The sequence below is a fragment of the Perca fluviatilis genome, chromosome 7, assembly GCF_010015445.1.
Source record: "Perca fluviatilis chromosome 7, GENO_Pfluv_1.0, whole genome shotgun sequence".
Classification (NCBI taxonomy): Eukaryota; Metazoa; Chordata; class Actinopteri; order Perciformes; family Percidae; genus Perca; species Perca fluviatilis.
This window is the reverse complement of record NC_053118.1, coordinates 29,819,785-29,843,502: the sequence shown is the minus strand read 5'-3', so window position 1 is coordinate 29,843,502 and position 23,718 is coordinate 29,819,785. Positions and strand designations below refer to the sequence as shown.

At 40.1% G+C, this 23,718-nt stretch overlaps 1 protein-coding gene across 3 annotated transcripts in view; it reads left to right on the top strand.

Annotated features, from left to right (window-relative positions):
* The window catches only part of paqr6 (progestin and adipoQ receptor family member VI), a 36,427-nt gene that overhangs the window by 5,853 nt on the left and 6,856 nt on the right, over positions 1-23,718 (top strand). For all 3 annotated transcript variants that reach the window (XM_039805689.1, XM_039805691.1, XM_039805690.1), the window contains exons 2-7: positions 8,383-8,654; positions 10,342-10,469; positions 15,491-15,696; positions 18,932-19,058; positions 22,172-22,268; positions 23,516-23,660. In XM_039805689.1, the coding sequence (XP_039661623.1) occupies positions 8,383-8,654; positions 10,342-10,469; positions 15,491-15,696; positions 18,932-19,058; positions 22,172-22,268; positions 23,516-23,660 (975 nt within the window). The remainder of the gene's footprint in view (positions 1-8,382; positions 8,655-10,341; positions 10,470-15,490; positions 15,697-18,931; positions 19,059-22,171; positions 22,269-23,515; positions 23,661-23,718) is intronic.

Genomic DNA, 23,718 nt, shown 5'->3' with positions numbered 1-23,718 from the left:
AAAGTAAACTGACTCCTTCTGAGTTTTGGACAACATAGGCTTTTTTTCTGTAATATTTTCGGACTTTTGACCAAACTGATTATTCAAATTGATATAATAGATCAGGGGTCTTCAGCGTTTTTTAGGCCAAGGACCTTAGTGGTCCCCTAATACTGTATCTGAAGTCTCTTTCCCGGAATTCAGCCTTGGTGCAGAATTACAGCCACTAGAGCCAGTCCCACAATGAGCTTTCCTTAGGATGTGCCATTTCTGTGTCTGTAGCTATTGAGGAGGAGAGAGGGGTGGGGCAAGGTGAAGGGTGGGGGTGTGGCCTTGACCAACTGCCACTTTGCTCGTTTGAAAGCCATGATGTCGCTCTCTCATGGGTGTTCCAAATTCTCTGGGCGGGCAAAGCAGAGAAAGGGGAGGTAACCTTGCTCCTTATGACCTCATAAGGAGCATGTTTGCATGTTATCGGTCTCAAAATCAAAAGTTTTTTTCTAGACTCCAGGGTTTTTCCTGCATAGAGGAATTTTTGGTACCCCCAAAGAGGTTTTAGACAGCCCCAAAGGAAAATCACAAGTGCCTAAACGTCTTTGACTTCCAGCAGTCAACTCCCCTCTCTCTGATATATGGCATCAGTAATAACTTTAGACAGTTTCATAACCGGTTGAAAACTCCTTGTACTACTGGTAAAAAAGTTGTCCAATTCCATGTTTTGGTGCAGTTGATCGTTTTCCTTTAACATTTGGAATTGTGTGTTTTCCTTTACATATATAAAGACTAGGGGTGTGCAAAAAATCTATTTCTATTCGAATTGCGATTCAAGCTCTACCGATTCAAAATCGATATTTTTTTTTAAATATTGTGTGTATATATATATTGTTTACTGCAATCACATGGGAAAAGTAACTACATTTACATACTGTGAATTGTTTGTTTTTTTATCGAGAATCGATTTTGAATTGAATCGTGAGCCTAAAAATCAATATCGAACTGTGACATTTTCTGAATCGTGCACCCCTAATAAAGACATTTACCCATGTGTGAAAATGTATCCGTATGCAAGAAGTCTTTGACGCAAAAAAAAAAAAATGACTCCCAGACCCAACGCTTAATACATGTCCCCCCCCCCCCACCAATGGCCCATTTTGAGCCAGGAAAAACACTGGACTCATGTTCAAGGATCACAAGAAATGAATCGTGGAGTAGACATCAATTCTCCTCTGGCAGTTGTCTCAATGGGTCATGCAGCACAGCCAGATGCATCTTATGCATTGACTAAGACTCTCATTTTCCTTTTTAATTGAAAAAATTGTTCTCTTTATTGCTTAGTCCTCTCTTCACCAGTGTGAAAAAACAAAGAGGTGGATGTAACATGTTTGGGCAGTGACTCACAGATAAAAGTTAACCATAATGAATAATCACGCACAATTACTCGAATTGTAAAAGTACAGAAAATATTTTTGCTTTCAAGAAATGGTGCATTTACTATGGGTGAACCCAAAGGTCAGTTATGTATGTGTGAGTGTTTTTTAGGCTGAACATGTTTCAGCAGGACAGTGGAATTCTTTATTATAGCTTGAGCCGCAGAATGAGCACATGCAGTACAAGGCACTTGTGCCCATCTGTGTGGGCAACATGCTCTCTTGCATAGCCTTCTTATTGTCAGCCTCTGGTCAATAAAGACATCCATTGAGAACGGTCACGTGACAACATCACGAGGGAGTGGGAAAGAATTTCAGATGTCAAGAAAATAAAAAAAAGGGAAGTGTTTAGGTCAATTCAGAATTGCTGCAGGTCTTGCAGGTAACAACGGCAGTTTGAAAGAAAAAGAGGGTTACGGATGTCTTTATAGTCGCTGTTAAATTTCATGAGCAGTCAGAGATAATCTCTTGCATGTCGTTAGACTTGTATTCCTCCAAACCCATTTGCTGAGTTAACGGCCTTTTTAGCCAGATCAAAAACGGAACAAACCAAATAGATCACTTGTTAGCCTACTAAATCGACTCAGTCAGAAAGTATCAAAGGGGGGAACTCTGTTTACAACTGTATTGGTGGAAAAAAAAAGTTGTATTGTTGTGTAAGTGTTATGTGGCTCCAGAAGAAGCTGTGTAGTCTAACAAATTGGAAAGAAATCTTTGGCTTTCGAGTTTGAACGAATTGAGTTTGCCAGAGCTCTGTTACGCATTGCTCCTCCCTGCTTGAGGCTAGCCTTTACCTTGAAGCTACATTAGCTGCTACTAGCACAACACACCCAAATCTCTGGCCTGTCAGTGATTGAGTTGCATTATGGGTAACATAGGCGCCAGGTTTTGATAAAGAATAGTAATATTTATAGGGGAAAAAAAGTTGGAACGAATTGAGTTTGCCAGAGCTCTGTTACGCATTGCTCATCCCTGCTTGAGGCTAGCCTTTACCTTGAGGCTACATTAGCTGCTACTAGCACAACACACCCAAATCTCTGGCCTGTCAGTGATTGAGTTGCATTATGGGTAACATAGGCGCCAGGTTTTGATAAAGAATAGTAATATTTATAGGGGAAAAAAAGTTGGAACGAATTGAGTTTGCCAGAGCTCTGTTACGCATTGCTCATCCCTGCTTGAGGCTAGCCTTTACCTTGAGGCTACATTAGCTGCTACTAGCACAACACACCCAAATCTCTGGCCTGTCAGTGATTGAGTTGCATTATGGGTAACATAGGCGCCAGGTTTTGATAAAGAATAGTAATATTTATTGGGGAAAAAAAGTAGATACCTCTCTACTACATCGATTTTGAACCTTATTTTTTAAATTGTCCAATGTATTAGGAGTGCAATGCTGAATCAGTGGAGTACTCTTTTAAGACACTTGTGTGTTTTTCATTCTACTCAAGTACATTGGATTTGAAATAAAACAAACTCTGAGGTTGAAGTGCTGACTTTCAGCTTTACAGGAATAGTTTGACATTTTGGGAAATACGCTCATTTGCGTTCTTGCTAAGAGTTAGATAAGAAGATTGATTTCCTACACTGTTCATCTGATGTTGATTTATACACCTACACTTCTGTCATTGTATTCTTTCCAATCCAATAAATTGTAGCTAACACAAAAAATGTCACCATTTCAATACGTTTTGACTGCATTATATTCACTTTACTAAGTCAAAACATAGTTATTGTGTAAGAAAATAAGTGTGAGGTAGAGTATGTCCAGGGGATGGACAATTATAGTTTCATCTTCTTAGCTCATGGATCGCAGCGACGTCAGAATAATAAAGGTGAACAATGTCTGTCAAAACAGAGCTGAAATCATGCTGAAGAGTGTTTTTATAAAAGCTTTGCTAAGACTTTACAGCCAACTAAACTTCATAAGCAAACGGTTGTTAAATTATCTCTACAAACATGACTCCCTCAAACACCTTTTGGTTTTACTTGGACATAAAGTACTGAACAGGAGGGGCCAAATATCTTTTCTCAAATTCTCCATGAAACCGCCGTCAACAAAGGCGAGTGTTATCTTTTTGCGGCTGGATGCATACAAGATTGAATAAACCACTTAAACAAAAAGCTCTAATCCCGGCCAAGTAGTGTGGGGTGAAGAGGAGTATGTTTGTGGCCGATGCATGCTTGTCTGATGCTTCACTGCATTATCTTGAGTTTTGTAAATTAGTGATTTAGAAAAGTCAAATTATGTTTATTACCTCACTTGCTGTGCGTTTCGTATTATGATCGTGGAGAGTTGAGTCCTAATGCAAAGTTGTTAGGTGTTTTCCACTGGTTTGGTTGCATTTTCTGGTTCAGAGCTGTAAAAAAAAACTAGACTAGAAATCTAGACGCACCCTAGCAGCAGCAAATTTAATTTGCAGCCAGGGGGGTCTAGGCACTCTCCGTTGGCTTGCGAGCTGGAAAAACCAAACTCTAGTCAGGCCAATCACCTCATATATAGAGTCGGTGGGCGGGCTCATGACCGCTGCTGCTGGGAACAGCCGTCTTCTGGAAGACTTGGAGTTAAAGGGATACGCCACCGTTTGTTGAAATAGGGCTTATCACGGTCTCCCCTAGCAGTAGATAGGTGGGCCAACGCATTTTTTGTGCATGCATTGTTTTAGTCCGGTGCAACAATGGCAGCGCCGCCGCTAGTAAGCTTAGCGTAGTGAATGGAATCCTATGTTGCCGGTTAGCATGCTGTGAGTAAAAGTGAGCCAACAAAAGACAAAAAAACAACCTAATTACTTGCACTGAGACAAAAAAATGCATTGGCCCACCTATCTGCAGCCAGGGTAGACCGTGATAAGCCCTATTTCAACAAACTGTGGCGTATTCCTTTAAGCTTTTTCGTTGAGAAAAGAACAAAGAATGGCACTGAAATCATTCTTAAAAAAGGAGGATGTGTTGATGAGTTTTGCCAACTGGATACGGCAAAAGTTTAATCTATCAACTAGCTTCTCTTCCTTCTTCATTGCTCTGCCTGGTTGTAGAGCTATCCTATTGCGTGCAGAGGGAATTTGAAAGACAACCGTTTATCCCGCCCCTCGGATTGAGCTCTGTCAATGGTGAGTTCCCAGAGGCCTGTACTACGAAGCAGGATTTGGCGTTGGCGAGCTAACTTCAGGTTCAACCCAGGATTTTCTGTATCACAAAGGTGGATCACTTGTTATCGGGTTCAATCGCCGTGGTAACTCATGCTAAACACCTAACCTGGTCGGGAGCAGGTTAAGTTGGAGATTAGAGATCAACCGGTGTTAAAGCACCGCCTACTGACCAATCAATACTCGACTGATAATGGCGTCACCGCTCTTAGAAGATCAGGCGGAGCTCGGTGGAGAGAGAGAGGGGGAGAGAGAGGGGTGCGCTCATAAAAGTTAAAACATTTAGAGACCGACAACCCCGTTAACATTCACTGATGGGTATCTTTATGAAATATATAGATTTTAAGAGGAGGGAATTACATATCGGCTATTTGTCGGCTTCTTCAGCCGTGTGTTGCCAATATGCACATCGGTTAGAATTATGTTTTGATATTTTTTTATTTTCTCTCACGATCGCTTACCACTGCCAGGGTTTCAACTGAAATAAATAGCTAAAGCAACGACAGTTCATGGAAAACACAAGTGTAATTATGGTCAGATCTTGTACCTGACTGATGGGGAAGTGACCAGTGTAGTCTAATGTAGGCTATTATAGTGGGTGTACTGTAGCCTACTGTATATTGGCCAGAATCTGCCTTTGGGGGAGGAGGGGGGCGTATCATAGTGGGCGGGCCTGGGTGTCCTCCACCAGGGAAGTTTTAAGCATCAATGACTTCATTTCCTGCATTCCGATACACTTTAATGCACCAATTTACGGTAAAAATACCTTTTATTCAGCCTATAGATGTTAAGAAAAAAGCAAAAAACTATTCGAAATTTATCAAAAATATAATGGAAAGTAGCCTATGTTGTTACGTGTCATTGGGTATTTTTAAGTGGGTATAGCCTAAATAGAAATCCTGGAGCTTACTATCACGTAGACTACACCACTGCAAGAAATATTGATAGGATAAGCATTGTGATTTACGTAAAAGAGCGTCGGCTTTTTTGCCAGCTTTCCTTCCTACATTTTACCTGTAAAACCGTGTTTGTGTTCTTCATATTTATATAGAATTATAGTTTGCTCTTCTTGTTTAAAATATGCGGCTCTGGTAGATGTTTGCGATTAGTCGTGGTGCGCAAACACCGCCTCTTTTAGGTGAACGTGCACGCCGCTGGATTGGAAACCCTGAGTTGACTGAACTAGTTGTTAACCAGTGTCGTGATACAGTTTATGCGGGACCGCGGTTGTTAGTTTAGGTGAAGCCGGATAACTGAAAGAGATCCAGGGCATGTTGATCTTGCTTCGTAGTACAGGCCTCTGACCTAACATCTTGATGTGGGTCTTGCTTGTCAGGCTAGTAAAAAACAAAACCAAACTGCAAATTAATTCTTGTTGTTTATTATTTAAGAATCCACATGTTGTCTGTCTCTTTCTACTCTGGCCCTGAGCTTGAAACTCTATGTAGAGTTTGTTTTTATATATATATATATATATATATATATATATATATATATATATATATATATATATATATATATATATATATATATATATATACACACACACACACACACACACACAGAGGTATAACGCTATAAACACTTCTATGTTTGTTCATCGGAATTAGTGTTTTGTTCAAAGGTAGCGCAGCATTTACAACTTATTCATATGGTTTTTACACTTTTTGTTGGACAGTATGTTGGTATGTTGGTACTTCCTGGGTCACTAAGATCAGAGGAGGAGTGACATAAGTGTCTCCCTCTATATTGTCCTGTCAACTGTCCAAAATTAATCGTAACAATTACATGATTGAGTTGTTTGGCTCCTTTTTAAAAGGCTGCCTTTGGCTTCAAATAGTCCTCCTCATTCATCGTCCATCTCTCAAAGCAAGTTATAATCTAATCTGCATAGAATTTGCATGCATAGATGTTGCAATTCAAATCCGTCCCACAGTTTGCAAAAAAACACATCTATAATCTCAAAATAGCTATTTAAATCCTCTAATGTTATGACTTCAAATGAGCTATGTTTTTTTCCCACTGGCTTTTCAGAGCCGTGTCATCGATACAAGCTGTTGTCTCGTTGTTTTGTTGTGTGCTGCTCAGATGTTATCCAGCCGTGATGAATGCAGGATTTGTGCCAGTGTGCATGCATGTCAATGCTCGGAGTATTTGAGCATGTTCTCCATGGACCGATACTGGTTGTGAGAGTGTGTAAGCAGCCTCATTTCCATCCAGTGCAGCGTATAACAGTCATCCTTTGGTCCCAGTACTCTCAAGGCTTTAGCCTCCACAATGCCCACTTTTTCACAGTTGCCAGGCCGGGGCCTGCAGCTGGGTTGCAGTAAGCGGTGACCTCCTCTTGTTGTTCCCACACTGCAAGAGAGGAGGACCTCAGGTATGAGCTGTAATGACAGGAGAGACGCCTGTCTGGTCTTATCTTATAATGCATTAGTGCCCCATCCATACTGAATTTTTGATGCAGATGCTATCAATATTTTTGAAGTCGTTGAAGAATTGTGAACAAAATAGGTGCTAAACTGGACATTTTACAGTGGATAATAAACTTGTCAGTGTGCTGTGGTGGACAAACTTTTTCTAAAATGACTTAGAGCCAGATATTGTCAAGGTACAACTTGTCTGTAAAGTTGAAAACGTGTTGTAAGAAACCTTGATGAAGTTACCTGATGATGTTCCCCTTCTGTTGACTGGGAAGGAATGTACTATGTAATATTGGCTGGCTCTCCTCACAAAAATGTCATTATTACATGCTTGCCTTCAGTAACAGGCTGCTGCAATGTGACAATGCCAGGCATTCTTCAAATTGATGTCTGGGTATGTCTCAAGAGCTGCGACAGTAACAGATTGTTCTCTGCTCCAGTCAACAAAGACCCCACACTTTGTCATATAAACTTTAATGCTGATATAACATTTGCCCCGTGATGATCATTACAAAGATTAATCTATGAAGAAATCCAGTATGTTGCAGCTGTGCCTGTGTCAGTGTATGTGTGTGCTTACCAGCAGACCAGCTAGTGACCTAAGTCTGCAGTAGACCTTTTAATGTAGAAAATTACTGTTCTGGTGTAGCGTATGTATTGTGATTATTTGTTTTGCAACAATTTTTCAAAATGAATCCTTTCCCCAGAATATATATATATATATATAAACCAATAATTACCTGTTTATATGGTACAGCTGACAGCAAAACAGAGCGATAGCAGAAAATACTTTACAAATAAAACAAATGTAAGACTGACTGAAATGTCATGTGCATTCTTCTTAGAAAAGTATTTTTAGAATTGTATTATTCAACTTTTGTCAGTAGGGGGGAACTGGAGGGTCGCTGGTTCAAGTCCCCATACGGACCAAAGTATGGTGGTGGACTGGTAGCTGGAGAGGTGCCAGTTCACCTCCTGGGCACTGCCAAGGTGATCTTGAGCAAGACACCGACTGCTCGGGGCGCCTTTCCATGGGCAGCTCCCTCACTTTGACATCTCTCCATTAGTGCATGTATAGGTACTGAGCATGTGTGTGTAATTCAGGCCTGTGTGTAATGTGTATAATAACAACAGAGTGAAAACATTGTAATTTCCCCTTGTGGGATTAATAAAGTATAAATTATTATTAATTAATTAATTAATTATTAAGAGAAGGAAAAGAAAATCACAATACTCAAAATATAGTTGAATCTGTTGAATCCCAATACTAAAATCGCAATAAATGAAAATCGCAACACAAATCTATTCGCCACCCATGTATCGTGATAGAATTGAGTCGGGACAAAAGCATATCGTCCCAGCCCTATCTGTTGGTGTCTCATTGTATATGTTTGTTGTATATCTCGGCAGTGTTTCCAGTGTGGAGGGGGATCGGGGTCGGTAGTGGCGTTGGAGGCGGGTGGAGCCAGGGCTGGGGACGCGGCTTGCGATGGGAGCCTGCCAGTCCAGGACAAGGGCCCTGGATCCCGGTATTTGACTACCCTGTATGGGGTGTCCTCTGTCGTGGGGGACACGCCAGGCTCAGGGAGGTTTGTCAGAGAGGGAGGAGTGCCATCAGACTGCCCACAGACATGCTCAGCATCAAACTTCCCCAGCTCTTTGACATCAATCAGGTCCCCAAGGTAAGAAAGGTTGAGAAGATACTGCTGTTTATTTTATCCTGCGATTAAATAGAGGAGGGGGGAACTGGTCTGGCATTGGGTCACACAAGGTGGTGCTGTGAGCTTAATAAATAATAGTAGTATGTCAGGAAAGGCTGATTAATATCTGGTAAATACTGTAAATATTTTTGCAGCAATAGTTGTTGAAAAAAAAACTTGATACCTGCACATCCATATTATTTTATTATTATTATTATTATGAAAGGGGAGAGAGAAGGGGAATGACATGCAGCAAAGGGCTGCTGGTCGGATCCAAACGACGTGTCGAGGACTGAGCCTCTGCATATGGGCACGCCCTCTAACAGGTTAGCTACCCAGGTGCCCATCCCTATTATGTTTTTGACAGGAAGTATTTACAATCATCCCATTGTTCTTCTACCTTTGCATCTTCATTACACTTCAACTGCTTATCTTCCAGTATTTATATACTGTAAATGAACAATGTCCTGTTCCTATAAGCCCAACCCAAATGTATATTTAGGAGATTAAACAACGCCTTAGTAGGAAAGGTTTGTGGTAGCTGTCCTCCAATAGGAGGCAAAGCACTGCAGTTCAAGCATCTGTGTTGGAAGGTGTCCACCCTGCTGTAGTGCCCTTATCTTATGTGATAAGCAGTCCTTGTTGTAGTGGTTTTACGTCACACTTTCCAAGGAACAGTTGCAGTGTCAAGTACTAAAATATGTGACCTTGATTTATTTTTTTTGTAGAGTTTAAATATTTGAGGTTCTAGAAGTTAGTTTGCAAACGCACTGTTGTGTAAAATACATCTGTTTCCATGTGCTAGAATAATGTATCCCTGGAGAGACCAACTGCACTATCAGGCACCAACAGCAAATACAAAAGCTTATCTAAAGTCAGTATAGGTTGAATAACATACGTGATGTATGAGTGGTGAATAAAAAAGCTATTATCAATGGAGCTCTGTTACACTGATTCACCATGGCAACAGGTAAATTAAGACTAAGAGTCACCATTTTTAACCCAATGAACTGAGATTTTAATGCATGTTTGTGCACATTTATTGTGCACATTAAAAAAAAAAAGAGACTTTGCATTATTCGCATGGGACTTGTATTACCAGGGGACCTCATGTGATTTAGAAATAACCTTAAATTAACTTCAACAAATGTAGTTAATTTAAACACAGTCACTGAAATGCTGTTAAACACATTCAAACTACATGCAGCCTATTTTAAAAAAAACAAAAAACATAACATAATAAATGTGAAAAAATGAGTTTCCCTCATCTCAGTGATAACAAAAAAATAATTTTCAACGTCCAGTTTTCTGAAACAGGGCCCAGCCCTTTTCCTGCTTGGGAAAATATTTACGTTGTTCATCTTTGTTTATTATTCTGCTTAGCACATCCTGCTAGAAGTTATTTTCTTGTGAAATGTTTGATGTTTGACCATTTCTGGCCTTTAACAGTTATTTAAACAAAACAATACATGGTGGAATTTCTCAAAACTCAGACATTTTAGACATGCAACCTGTGACGAGGGGCCTCAAGTAGACCTTGCTTCATTTAAATGCTCTCAAACCAAAAAGGCTAGGATAAATATGTCATAAATTCCAGGTAAGGTCCAGTGAGGAGTGAATTTCTCCCCATAGGAATCAGCAGTGTAATTGCTGTCTGACTGGTCCTCAGGTGTTCAGGGAGGATAGCATCATCTCTGGATACCGTCACCCGCGGAGCTCAGCGCTGGACTGCGTCCTCAGCAGCTTCCAGATGAACAACGAGACGATCAACATCTGGACCCACTTCCTGCCAACGTGGTGCGTGCAACAACATGTAACATGGCATTTGTCACATTTAATGTGTCTATATCGTTCGGTGCGTTTGCATTAGGGCTGGGTGCCGAATTAAATACTTTTTAGGCACCGAACGATTGTCTCTAAAAAAAAAAAAAAAAAAAAAAAAAAAAGCCTCTTCATTCAATACCTAATTTTAATTCCCTAAGGAGTAAATCTCGTCCGCGTCAGTGAGCCAATAAGCATGCAGCATGCTTGTGATTGGCTGTTTTGCGTTACATGTAGGCCTACTAGAGGCAGGCAGGAGAAATCTACGTTGTTCACAGAGGGGGCTCACTTAGCAGGAGCTGAATAATAAATAAAAAGATTTGTGCCGTAACGTGTAATGTGATCATTTCTTTTTGTTTTATTAAATTGGTATTGAAAAAAATATCGTTTAGGAACCGGTATCAAAGTACCCGAAACAACACTTTTTTTTTTCTTTCTTTTTTTATGATACTCTGTCTTTGTTACCATTGCCTTGTTGCACAAAACAGCTAATATGAGACAATGGTGACATGCTCAACATTCATTGCTGTGTGCGAACAATTTAAGTAGCAATTAAAAAAAAAAAAAAAGAAATACTACCATTTACAAATGTTACCTATTCACATGTACTCACATTTTCACACAAAAAAAGATATGGAAGGATTTGTTTTTAAAGGTCACATGACATGGTGCTCTTTTGATGCTTTTATATAGACCTTAGTGGTCCCCTAATACTGTATCTGAAGTCTCTTTCCCGAAATTCAGCCTTGGTGCAGAATTACAGCCACTAGAGCCAGTCCCACAATGTGCTTTCCTTAGGATGTGCCATTTCTGTGTCTGTAGCTATTGAGGAGGAGAGAGCGGGGACGAGGTGGATGTTGGGGGTGCGGCCTTGACCAACTGCCACTTTGCTCGGTTGAAAGCCATGATGTCTCTCTCTCATGGGCGGGCCAAATTCTCTGGGCGGGCAAAGCAGAGAAAGGGGAGGTAACCTTGTTCCTTATGACCTCATAAGATTCCAGATCGGCCCATCTGAGCTTTCATTAGGCTTGTTCGAGATGAGCCAGATCTGCGCAGAATCGATCATCGGCGATCGCCGCCCAATGCATGCCGGTTAGATTTGTGTCCGACTTGATCCCGACTTGCTCTGACGTCACAGTCAACGATGGGCAACGATAATCTCATGAGATCAAGGCGGCCGCAGTTTTTGGAGCCAGGCGCCGCAGTTGCTCTCCACCGACTGCAAGACCTAGGCGGACCCAGGGCATGCTGGGAAACGCCGGCCTCTCAGCTGATCTAACAGCTGATTGGTTCAGAATCGACTCAACATGATGACGTTTTATATAAACTTTTTATTGATTTTGAATCGGAGGGATTTTAACTGCGATTTGTACAGTGGCCCTGAGAGGCCACAGCACGCATTAATAAGACAACACATGCAACTAAACCACAGCATGCAACAATAAGACAACACATGCAACTAAACCACAGCACGCACTAATAAGACAACACATGCAACTAAACCACAGCACGCACTAATAAGACAACACATGCAACTAAACCACAGCACGCACTAATAAGACAACACATGCAACTAAACCACAGCACGCAACCATAAGACAACACATGCAACTAAACCACAGCACGCACTAATAAGACAACACATGCAAATAAACCACCGCACGCACTAATAAGACAACACATGCAAATAAACCACCGCACGCACTAATAAGACAACACATGCAAATAAACCACAGCACGCACTAATAAGACAACACATGCAAATAAACCACAGCACGCACTAATAAGACAACACATGCAAATAAACCACCGCACGCACTAATAAGACAACACATGCAAATAAACCACAGCACGCACTAATAAGACAACACATGCAAATAGCCCACACCACAACGGAAGTGTTTCCAGGGGACACTTTTAAGTGATGCACACATGCCTCAACCATTGGCTTTCCGGTACATAGACAGACCAGCAACAGGACAATTTTAACAATTTTCGCCATTTTATTCATCACTAAATTATCTTCTGAATACGTTTTAGGCGAGAAATGAACTCTTTAGATTTCGAATATAGGCAGTCTTGCGTAAATCGTTGCCGAATTGACAATTTGCTTCAAAGTTTTCGGAATTGAGAAGCTCCATAAAGTGACGCGACAGCCAGCTAGCGCCTGCCGGGGCCGCTAGCTCGTCACTCAGACAGTCCTGCTCAGAGACCCCGCTCTAAGCTGGAGGTCTCTCAGACCGCTCTCGTAAATAAGATGCTTTTATTTCGCCGTTGATGGATTATTTGTTTAAATGTCACAACACATGTCCATCACCCTACGTGTGCCAGACTACCAGTAGGCTACATTCATTTAAAATTAAACATAGCAGTTGGTGCTGAGTGGAGCATCTGTCATAGTGTGATTGGGTATGTTGGTGGCATTGATTCTTAATTTCCCACGAAGCTGATCACGGTTACGTGTCAGTTAAACTTCTCATCTCCAATCCTATCTGTATCTGTGAGAAGTGGCGCTGTCCTGAGTTGAAAGCCTACTTTACGGCTTTATTATCAAGTTAATAGCATAGTATAGGCGCGTGTGTTCGCGTCGGCCGCTCTCCATTTCCTAACGTTCTGAAATGCAAAAAAATTTTGACAACTTTTTTTTTTTTTTGAAGGGCGTGCGCCCGTGAGCACCCATGGGGGAAAACATAAATCGACACACACACACACACACACACACACACACACACACACACACACACACACACACACACACACACACACACACACACACACACACACACACACGATCACAGCGCAGCAGGCAGAGGCGGAGGTGGGGGAGAGAGAAAGATACCCGTTACTCTTCGGGAGACTTGTTTAAATTATTTATTATTAATTAAATTATTATTATTAGCTTTAATTTTATTGTTTATGGTTTAGCTCTAACACCCCTAACTTATTCAAAAGAGTGGAACACGATCCCGACTAGTGTATTAGTTTATGTCAGTTTAAATTATAAAAAGAAGTAGGCCTATGCACTGGCGTGTCCTAGGTGTCCCGATTAGTGTTATGTGGAAATATCATTTCTATATTATTGTAGTGCACTGTATATGCCTAGGGACAACAGATGGAAATTAGCAATTCAAATTGTAAAGGTTGGTGTCTCCCCTTTAGTCTACATAACATGTCATAGCATGTTACCACTTTATGTACAACTGTTCATTTATCATACAGACTGAAACTCAACTTCTAATAAATAAGAAAACAAACACACCAAAAAAAAGTATGAGCTAAATACCTAATCTAATAGCCTATGTCATAATTTAAACAAGTCTCCCGAAGAGAAACGAGTATCTCTCCGCGTGTGTGTGTGTGTGTGTGTGTGTGTGTGTGTGTGTGTGTGTGTGTGTGTGTGTGTGTGTGTGTGTGTGTGTGTGTGTGTGTGTGTGTGTGTGTGTGTGTGTGTGTGTGTGTGTGTGACGGCCGGCCGGCCAGTGAGGTTGTTAAGCCTGCAAGCGCTTGTGGAGTTTAACTTTAACTCCGAAAAATGCAGCTAACCACACAATCTTATGATGGACATGTGTTGTGATATTTAAACAAATAATCCATCAACGGCGAAATAAAAGCATCTTATTTACGAGAGCGGTCTGAGAGACCTCCAGCTTAGAGCGGGGTCTCTGAGCAGGACTGTCTGAGTGACGAGCTAGCGGCCCCGGCAGGCGCTAGCTGGCTGTCGCGTCACTTTATGGAGCTTCTCAATTCCGAAAACTTTGAAGCAAATTGTCAATTCGGCAACGATTTACGCAAGACTGCCTATATTCGAAATCTAAAGAGTTCATTTCTCGCCTAAAACGTATTCAGAAGATAATTTAGTGATGAATAAAATGGCGAAAATTGTTAAAATTGTCCTGTTGCTGGTCTGTCTATGTACCGGAAAGCCAATGGTTGAGGCACGTGTGCATCACTTAAGTATCCCCTGGAAACACTTCTGTTGTGGTGTGGGCTACATGTGTTGTCTTATTAGTGAGTGCTGTGGTTTATTTGCATGTGTTGTCTTATTGTTGCGTAAAGCTTATTCTGTTTCTTAACACATGTTGTGTGGCTGATATTGATGTTTAGAAGTAGGAGAGACTAAATCTGTTCAGATTACAGATCATCTAAAGGTGTGTTGTTAATTAAAATCGGCAACAGATCGCATGTAGAGAATTTTGACAGCTACTCTGTCATAATAAAAACAACTGTAGACTGTGTACGTAAGCTGATATATGGGTCTGATAAGATTTTATTAAATCGGAATTGGACCACAGTGTTTCTGTCACTTCCTGTTCAGCCTGAAGGCTGCTGGAAACGGCTGGAAACTGTCCGACTTGAAAGCGGACTTTTGTCAACGCCCCCGACTGCTGCCGCCTGCTCTCGTCCGCTTTACAGGCGAGGCGCAGTTCATCTCGAACGAGCCTATTTTCTCAAAGGCAGAGCAGGATACCCAGGGCTCGGTTTACACCTATCGCCATTTCTAGCCACTGCGGGACCATAGGCAGGCTGGGGGAACTCATATTAATGTTAAAAAACCTCATAAAGTGAAATGTTCATGCCATGGGACCTTTAAGACGATGTTGTGCCTGAGACCAATTTAAGACTAAAACTGACAGTAAAATGAACACGTTAACTATTCCAGCTGTAAAAACATGATGAAGTTTGTAAGGATCAGTAGAAGTATGAAGATCTTTAAGTGTTTGAGATGTAATCCCTTTAATTCTTTGTAGCATTGGAAGGAAAATAAACAGGTGGCTAAAACATACTGTGAAGATTTTTAGGAAGGTGGGAAAAAGTTGAAAAATATATATAAGCTGCCAGAATCCAAATAAACAGGAGACTGACAAGTCCAGGATGTCAAATAAGTCCAAGTACAACAGCCTTGAAAAGCGTAGGACAGTAGAAGTCAGATGGAAGCAGTTTTGAGCAGAGTTGATGATTGTATATATGCTGAAATTAGACAAAATGGTGCTTTGCAGGTACTTCCTGTGGCGTTTCTGTGTCCTCTGCTCCACTATGAACTTCCTGACCGACAGCTACACCTGGCCCCTTCTGGTGTACATGCTGCTCATCTGCATTTACCCCTTCACATCCAGCTGTGCACACACCTTCAGCACCATGTCCCCAGAGTCTCGCCACATCTGCTACTTCTTTGACTACGGCGCGCTCAGCCTCTACAGTCTGGGTAAGACTTCAGACTTCCACACGGTGGTGGAATCTTTTAAAATACAAGGTTTGGTAGATATTTAGTTTTTTCTTCTGCAGAACTTAGAGAGGTGAATGAGCGATTGTAATTAGCATTTTTTTCCTCCATTTTTCCCTTTTCTACCTATTACTTTGTGTCACAAATGCCTTTTCCCCCCTGTAGACTGTGATGGTCTACATTTATGTCTCAGGGCATAAAGTCCATGGAAAATCTGTTCAAACCATTCGCATCATTAAAAATCTCTATATATTTTGTTAAAAATATGTAAAAACAGGGAACCTTAAAGATCCCCTCCAGACATGTTTTAATATAAAAAATACTCTACTTGTTATACTGATTTGTGTCAGATTTGATTTAGATTTTTACTTTTGCATTTTACCTACATTCTTAACAGTGAAAACACACTGGGCGCGTAAGTGAAAATAAATTATTTCACTTTTTGCTGGGGACCCCCTGGAAACCCCTGAAGGACCCCTGGGGGTTCCCGGATCCCACTTTGAGAACCATTGCTGCAGACCACTAACGTTACTGACCTCAATCAAGCCGCCTTTTTTTTCTCTCTCTCTCTCTCTCTCTCTCTCTCTCTTTCTCTTTCGTTCTCTCTCTCTCTCCTTAAATATTGTCCAGTATCCATCTGCTCAATGAATTGAAGGATATACCGGTACAATAGCATTAACAGTGAGCATTGTTTTCCATAGCCAACTAAAATATCCCTTTATCTTTACATCAAGTAAACGTACCTAAAGTTAAGCAAGTAAAAGTAATTTAAAACAACTTACAATTTCACTCTGTATCACTCACTGTGTGCAGTAGTAGTAGTTCACGACGAAACAAGATGAAACCTGCAGCTACTTGCAACGCACCGTTCTGAAAGCTGACAGTTTACACCAATGAGACGAGACGGTGTATCATCTTCATAGCCATCGACTCTTTGTACTTGTGTCTAACCCTAAACCCGTAACTTACTACTCGTGAACTCGTACCAGATCGATCTTTGCCTGGAACGCTACAAAGTCGTGAGTTGTGACTTGAAGTTGTAACTTACGGGCAAATTTTTTTTTCGACTTTCCAGATTTTTTGTTTCTGGATATATTTTGTTTCTAAATATAAATTTGACAATAAATTTCTGACAAAAATTTGTGATAGTGAGATGCTTGCTTCACTTGCATTTCGAGTAAATCGGCGAAATTATCGTTTTATTTCTCAGATTTACTGCTTTGTTTTAATGCCGCCTGGCACTCTCTCTATCTTCAGTCACATTCCTCGCTCGTCCACATACCGTTTTGTGCATGCGGGTGATCGTTGAGCCTCCGTCTACGCCTTTTCCACCAGCTGACAGTTCATGAAATATAGATAAAACGGACAGTACACTGCAGTGCACGACGACACAAACCGATGAATGGTGAAGGAAGATTGATTCAACGTAGTGAGTGATAACAGAGTGCACTGTACTTTTTTTTTTTTTTAATCTAATAATTCATTTTCTTGTTATTTGGAGGGGGGTGGGGTTAGGAACATTTTGGGGTAGCTTCAGCCCCCCTAAAATAGGCCTAACGAAGTGCCTGCTGACAAGTAAAAATCTCCAACTTGTCTGGATTTCATGTTTGTGTCTGTATGCTGACAATCCTAAGAATACGCCATACAGAATAGGCTGGTTCTCTATTATTTTGCTGTTTGTTCAGTAGTATTTATCAAATTCCAAGAATGCTGACATGACAGCTTTAAGGGAACTGTAATATGTTATTTACCTGGAAAATGACAAAGCATTCAGAGACCTGTTTGCATCTGCTGCTTTTTTAACATAGCTGTGTGTGTCAGCTAGATGTGAGCAGGGGATGTTTGATTTCCATATTATATCAAATCACATTAAATAGCATCTCTCCTTTCTGCCTCCCTCCTGAGAAATTATCTATTTCATGGCTTATCAGCACCTCAGGCAGCGTGCGTTGAGCCTCACATCAATCTTCATCTATGAATAATATTCACTTGTCACTATGTATCAGCCTTTACAGAGGAATTTCATGTGTCTTCGGAGCTTTTTCCACCAGTGGTCATTTGAAAATGTCTTCCTGCAGTATCTGCTGTCAACGTACATGCAAGGCAGATTAAGTTTGTCTGTCCTCGACCTTTAGAATCATTGTTTTGTAAGGTGAGCTTACTGTATTGTCAGTGTGTATGTTCAGTGTATGCATTTCAGATTATACAGTGGTGTATTTGTCTTTAGGGGTGTGTTCATGATCCCTGCAGCATGTATAAAATCAACATTAAAATGAACCAAGGGCCTCTTCAGTTCCCTTTTACAAACGGTCTTATCCCCTGCAGACTGATTCTTAATCTAGCACAAAGCCTCTTAGTGCCAATATTTGCCCAGTTTAAAATGTTCAAAAGTCTGTTTAAGGGATAAGAGCTGCAGAAGGGCTTTCTCATTGCAGGACAAAAAAATAATAGGACAAACTTTACAGTCAGAGGCTTTACAGCAGAGTATACAGCAGATGCTCTCTAGGGAAGAAGGTGACATCTACACTTTGCTTCTTTTTGATAGCAAGTCTTTAACTTATTTCAGTCCACTGAAAAGCTTTCAGGTGGGCAGATCATTTCTTGGTAAATGTGAAATGAAATCACAGACACTAGTCATATTAAATGATTTAAAATGCAAAGAAAGTAAAAGGCCATAATGTGAACAATTTGAAATGTTCCTACTATGGCAGCTCCGAGTGGTTGTGTCAGAAAACACACTGTAGCAGACAGACTGCACCATTTCATATTGTCTCTGCCACCAGAACGAAATATATAATTTATGGTTTTAATACTCAAATGGGCAAGTGTCAATATTTATATTTGCATAGCATGCTTTATTAATGACTGTATGTTGAGTTACTTTGAGGTGACTGCACATGTACACTGTTATACAAGCTGTAAACTTAATACTTTACAGCAAAGCAAAGTGTCATTTCTTCAGTGTTGTCCCATTAAAAGATATAATGAAATATTTACTAAAATGTGAGGGGTTTACTCACTTTTGTGAGATACTGTATATAACCTACTCTTACCTACATACTGTATACTCAAATGTACATTAATGTAAAGTGAACAAAAGCTTGTGTAGGAGAGGTAGAATGCTAAATGTTTACATAAAAACCTCTCTTCGAACAACATTAACCTCTCAAGTCAAATCAATTAACTTTTGTTTTTAATGTGCTGTGTTTGTGTTCAGGTTGTGCCATAAGCTACGGATACTACGTCATTCCAGACTGCTGGGTGAACAGCTGGTTCCATCAACACTTTGTCCTCATTGCCATTGGAAACACACTGTTCTGTACCAGTCTGTCCTGCTATTCCAGGTAAGAGACTGCTGTTAACATCCCCTCTGACTCTGGCCGAGAATCTACAATTAATTTTTCAATATTTAAGCTTTGCATTTGTGGGACTCTTGCTTTCTGGAGTTTAGGTATAATCAAGTAAATGTTCCTAATGGGTTAGCAAAAGATTTTGATTTATATAAAAGTTACTTTTTTATGCCTGGAAGGGTTTAGTTTTTCTCTCAGACTTGTGTTGCTAGGATTAAAACTCTGCTGAAACAGCATTTACGCCGTCATGTGACCCTTCACTTCTCCACTGAAACCCAGACAAATGAAATTCCTTTAGGCTCAGCAGCTCTTAAAGACACTATGACCTATTGCAACTATTCCTTGAGTATGTTTGTGACGTTATTATTGACTGATCGGCAGTAAACTGATGTATCAGTCTGACCTCAGTTGGTGCACTTCAAAATGCACTTATACCATCTCATAGTAGATTAATCTGTGAAGAAAATGTTTTGTCCTTTTTAAATTAATATTTTTATGAAAGTATTCGAATGTGTAATTGATTAATGCTGTGGTCTGCTCCTGCACGGTTAAGTGATGGTGAGGAGTCGATGACAGTATGCCTTTCATGAGGCAAACACTATTTGCAACTCTGCCAATACCCACTGCAACGTTCAACACTAAGGTTGAAGAGTAATGTGGATAAAGGGTCTTAAAGGGTAACTACCGTTTTTTTCAACCTGTTTTTATCTCTAAGTGACTGATGGGAACAACAATTTTTGACATTGGCCCATTATTAAGCAAGAACGCTGCAGTCGGCAGCGGCGAAACAAGCTACAATGTAAGTTAATAGGGCAATTGTTCAGCTTGTATTTACTTTCATGAAAGTGCTCGTTTTGCCACTGGCAGGCTCAGATTAATATTCTAAGTTTCTAACAACATTATGGAAAGGATGACTTCAGAGATAAACCTTTAAAACCTCTTTGATACTTTTCTGTTTAACCAGAAACAGCTCTGAAGCCGCTAGCGCTAAACCCACCAGACTCCATTTAGAAAAACAATACTTTCAGCGTGTATAGAGCCAGCATATTTTCACATGTAAATAGGTAAACTATGTTTTTATTTCAACCAAAACTAGAGTTGTGATGGTTGGAAAGGTGGAATAACGACCCAAAATGGCTTTTCATAGTTTTATTTTGTTGTTGACTTTGAATGAAGTGTATTTTACGATGCTTAAATTACTGTTTATTTACATAGAGTCTTGTGGGTTTAGCGAACGCAATTTTGTGGATGTTTTTATGTTTAAAAAAAAGGAACAGAAAGGTCGTCCTCCTTAGAAATCCTTTCCATAATGTTGTCAGACACTTAGAATATTAATCTGAGCCTGTCAGTGGCAAAAAGAGCACTTTTGTGAAGGTAAATACAAGCTGGACAATTGCCCTATTAACTTGTTTAAATTGTAGCTTGTTTCACCGCTGCCGACTGCAGCGATCTCGCTTAAAGGTGCAGTAGGTAAGACTTATAAAACAAACTTTCTGTCGTATTTGCTGAAACTGACCCTATGTTCGAGTAGAACTACATGAAGGAGGTAATTAAAAAAAATCTGGCTCCTGTGGCACCACCTACAGCCTGTAGTGTGTTTTGCAAAAATCCACAGCTCCCTGTTCAGATGCACCAATCAGGGCCGGGGGGCGGGGGTGTCTAAATGTGTGTCAATCACTGCTCATGCACACACATTAATTCTCCCCTGTGGGGCTTAGGAGACCGTTTTGGACTTTAGCAGAAAGGGGGGAGGGACTGAGAAGTTGCTGATGTTCAAATTTTTTGGCTAAGTCCTGGATCTTCACAATCCTACCTACAGCACCTTTAATACTGGACCAATTTTAAAGATTGTTGTTCCCATCAGTTACTTAGACACAAAAACAGGAAAATAGGGTCCAGGTTGAAAAAATGGTAGTTACCCTTTTAAGCTTGAACAGCAATGGTGATTACATAATATCTACTGCAAGTTATACTTAGACAGGAAAACTAACTTGTGTGAGAAGTATTGTCCGATTGATGCAGGATTTCTGAGGCTGATACTGATATCAATGTTTGGGAGTTAATTTTTTTTAGTTTTTACATTGTGACCAATGTACATACCAGGGGACATTTTAAAGTTGAAAAATGAACTTGGTGCCCTCTGGTGGACAAACTATGTAATTTTGACACCATTTCTAAATTACCTTTTTAGACCTGTGCAATTTCTTTTTAGTTATCAGACAAATACTCATATACCAATATTGTCCATGAACCAATATAAGCTCTAGAAGAAGACAAAGTAAAGGGAATAAAATCTTTTTTCTTATTTTATTTTATGAATTTGGAGCTATTAGTAGCAAGGATGCATGCAATTTACTTACAGTTGAAGAATTGTTATAGTGCTTAACGGAGATTCTAATATCATATTGTTGTTTTATGTATTTTGCCCTCTGGATGTCAAAGAGATCCTTTCTGGGTTTTGGTCTGTTGATGGGTGGTGGTGGGGTCACCACAGGGTAATTATTATTTTTGTATCTTTTTGTTTCTGTATGTATATATGTCCTTTTTGCTATCGATGATAGATATAGAGATATGGATGCACCGATCCCACTTCTTCACTCCCAATATCAACACCTGGGCTTTGGGTATCGGTCGATACCGAGTACCGATCCGATACCAGTGTAAGCTGTATGCCTCACTTTGTGGAAGTGACTGGCATCATTCTTTTATGTGTAAGGCAACATCAGGCTTAATTTAAACAGTGCTTTCCTAACTTTGTAAAACAAGATGTAACAAATACATAGATATTATTGTTATTATTATAAAAATAATAAATCATGCTCCAGCAACTTTCAATATTAAACAGGAATTACAATTCAAGTTTAAACCTTTTAAATGCAGCAACAATTTGGTCAAAACTTAAACAGGAATTAAAATTCCAGTACATAATGTATATAGTATATAAACATAGAATTGAAGAGATCGGCCCTATTGTCACTGATACCCAATCCAGCTATTTGAGACCGTATCAGCCCGATATCAGTATCGGCCTGATATCGGATTGTTGCATCCCTAATAATAAAAATGAATAAAAATAGTTGATTATTGCCCTCTGTCTGTCTCCACAGGTTCCTAGAGCTGCAGTTCCCACAGAGAAGTAAAGTTCTAAGAACAGGAGCGTTTGTCCTTCCTTTTATATTTGACACTGTTCCTCTGTTTTACAGGGTGAGTGTCAGTATTGTCTTCAGATATGCTTTTATCCACATATTAAAATATACTGTATGCACACTTGCATTCTTCTCTGACTCAATTTAAAGCTTTAATTTTCACTATGAACCTCTGTGTTTGTGTCATTGTGTTAGCATTCAGAGCTGATTAGTGCCAGGCTTTAATACTTTTGAGCAAGACTTTGGCTCACTAACCCAGAAACTGATTTTCTTTCTCAATCTAATACAGATGTATCGCTGCCATCATTAATCCCCATAATCACTGTAATGACTGTGATGATTGTGCAATATGCAAGTCATTTGTTGAGTTCTTTTTTGGCCCTAATTAGGTCAGAAAGGCTGTTAACATAATGTGAATAAAGAAAATACACACATTATGTACAGATATCTTAAAGGGTAACTACCGTTTATTTTATTTTTTTTTAACCTGGACCCTATTTTCCTATGTTTTTGTCTAAGTGACTAATGGGAACAACCATTTTTGACATTGGCCCATTATTAAGAACACTGCAGTCTGCAGCGGCGAAACAAGCTACAATGTAAGTTAATAGGGCAATTGTCCAGCTTGTATTTACCTTCACAAAAGTGCTAATTTTGCCACGGACAGGCTCAGATTAATATTCTAAGTGTCTGACAACATTATGGAAAGGATCCCTTCAGAGATAGACCTTTCTTTGAGACCTTTCTGTTTAACCAGAAACCGCTTTGAAGTCGTATGAATGAAGTGTATTATACGATGCTAAAATTACTGTTTATTTACATGGAGTCTGGTAGGTTTAGCAAAAGCAATTTCGCGGATGTTTTTACGATTTTAAAAAAAGGATCTTACTCTTTAACAGAAAGGTCAACCTCCTTAGAAATCCTTCCCATAATGTTGTCAGACACTTAGAATATTAATCTGAGCCTGTCAGTGGCAAAACGAGCACTTTTGTGAACGTAAATACAAGCTGGACAATTGCCTTATTAACTTACATTGTAGCTTGATTCACCGATGCCGACTGCAGCGATCTTGCTTAATACTGGACCAATATCAAAGATTGTTGTTCTCATCAGTCACTTAGACACAAAAACATAGGAAAATAGGGTCCAGGTTGAAAAAAACGGTGGTTACCCTTTAAGTTGGTGGTGTCTGTTGACATTTTAAATCAATATTTTATCTTTTAATTTTCTTTTGAAAGACTTTGAGATAAATCTGTTGGTTTCTAGTGTTTTTCTGAAGGTATTTGTATGTTTTTCTGTGTGCAGATCCTCCTCTGCTGCGGGGGAAGCTGCAGCCTGAGCGATGCCTTGTCCAGTCACTGTTACCACCTCCTCTTTGCCGTACTCACCTGCTTCCTGTTTACCGCCCACCTCCCGGAGAGGTTGGCCCCAGGACGCTTCGACTATTTTGGTATGTCCTTCATGGATATCGTCATTATAGGTTGTAACTGGCTCCTTTGACTTAGCAC